General features: G+C 48.1%; 1 protein-coding gene across 1 annotated transcript; it reads right to left on the bottom strand.

The window, feature by feature from the left end:
* Window positions 1-80: 80 nt before the first annotated feature.
* NEMAJ01_2398 (uncharacterized protein) lies at window positions 81-926 on the bottom strand (the record flags this gene model as incomplete). The annotated part of the gene is made up of 1 exon (XM_047916234.1): window positions 81-926. One exon carries the CDS (start codon window positions 924-926, stop codon window positions 81-83), a length of 846 nt encoding a protein of 281 aa, XP_047772191.1.
* Window positions 927-965: the final 39 nt, after the last annotated feature.

Raw genomic sequence — 965 nt, 5'->3', positions numbered from 1 at the left:
AATAAAGTAAGCTTCTACATATATCTGCCTTAAGAGTGTAATAAAATAAGCTTTGGAAAAGGCATAAATACACGGGATTTTTATAAAATTTCTGCGCTGTCCTCCGCGGGGAACCTTCTCCGGGAGACTCTCCGGATCACGCTGAGGGAGAGAATATCCTGCAAAAAGGGAATTTCCCCAAGTGTCTCACAAGGCGTGCAATGTTGCGCTGTCAGGCGCTTTCTATTTAGCATGTGCTCGTAGTCCCGCATATTTCCCCGTATCAGGAACTCGCTTCTCTCCGAATTCACGTGCACGAGGCCTTCGCTTTCCCCCGCACTCTCCCGGGCGATGATCTGCTTTATTTTTTTTATTTTATTTTCTCTGCAAATTTTTTCGCTCTTTATTTTAGCTCTTTCTTGGAGGTGCTCCTGCACGTCTACGTCAAGATACTTTTTCTCTTCGGGGGCCTTTTTCTCGCCTTCCTCCTCCCCCGTGAAGTCGACCATATTTTGCTGCTCTTTTTTCTTTTCCTTTCCTGAAAATTTTGCATCTCCCGCGCGCAGGATCTCAAGGAGGGACTCTTCCCGTGCGGGTCCGTCTTTTTTTAGCTGTTTTGTGATGTTTATTTGGTACTGCAGGAATGAGAGCAATTCTTCCCTTCTGTAGGAGTGCTCTGGGCCTGCAGACTCTTCAGTGATGATTTTCAGGAGGGTTTGCTGCAGGTTCGACTCCCACGGGTCTGCTTCTTTTTCTTTTTCTGTGGGCTCTGGCTGCGTCTCTGAAAGGGCGTCCTTCAACGGGCGGAGTCTCTTTGCAACTTCGCTGAGGGTGAGGTCTACGATCACCTGCAGGGCCTGCCTGCTTGCCCGCTCGAATCCCACCTGCGAGAGAATTTCTACGACAACGGCCTGTAAGACCTTGCAGTGGAATCTGCCTTCCTCCATGCGGGAAAAAAAGAAAAAAGAAAAAAAAGACAGGAGAAA

The sequence above is a fragment of the Nematocida major genome, assembly GCF_021653875.1.
Source record: "Nematocida major strain JUm2507 chromosome Unknown 903, whole genome shotgun sequence".
Classification (NCBI taxonomy): Eukaryota; Fungi; Microsporidia; genus Nematocida; species Nematocida major.
The sequence above is the reverse complement of the archived record's forward strand: the minus strand, read 5'-3'. Positions and strand labels throughout refer to the sequence as shown.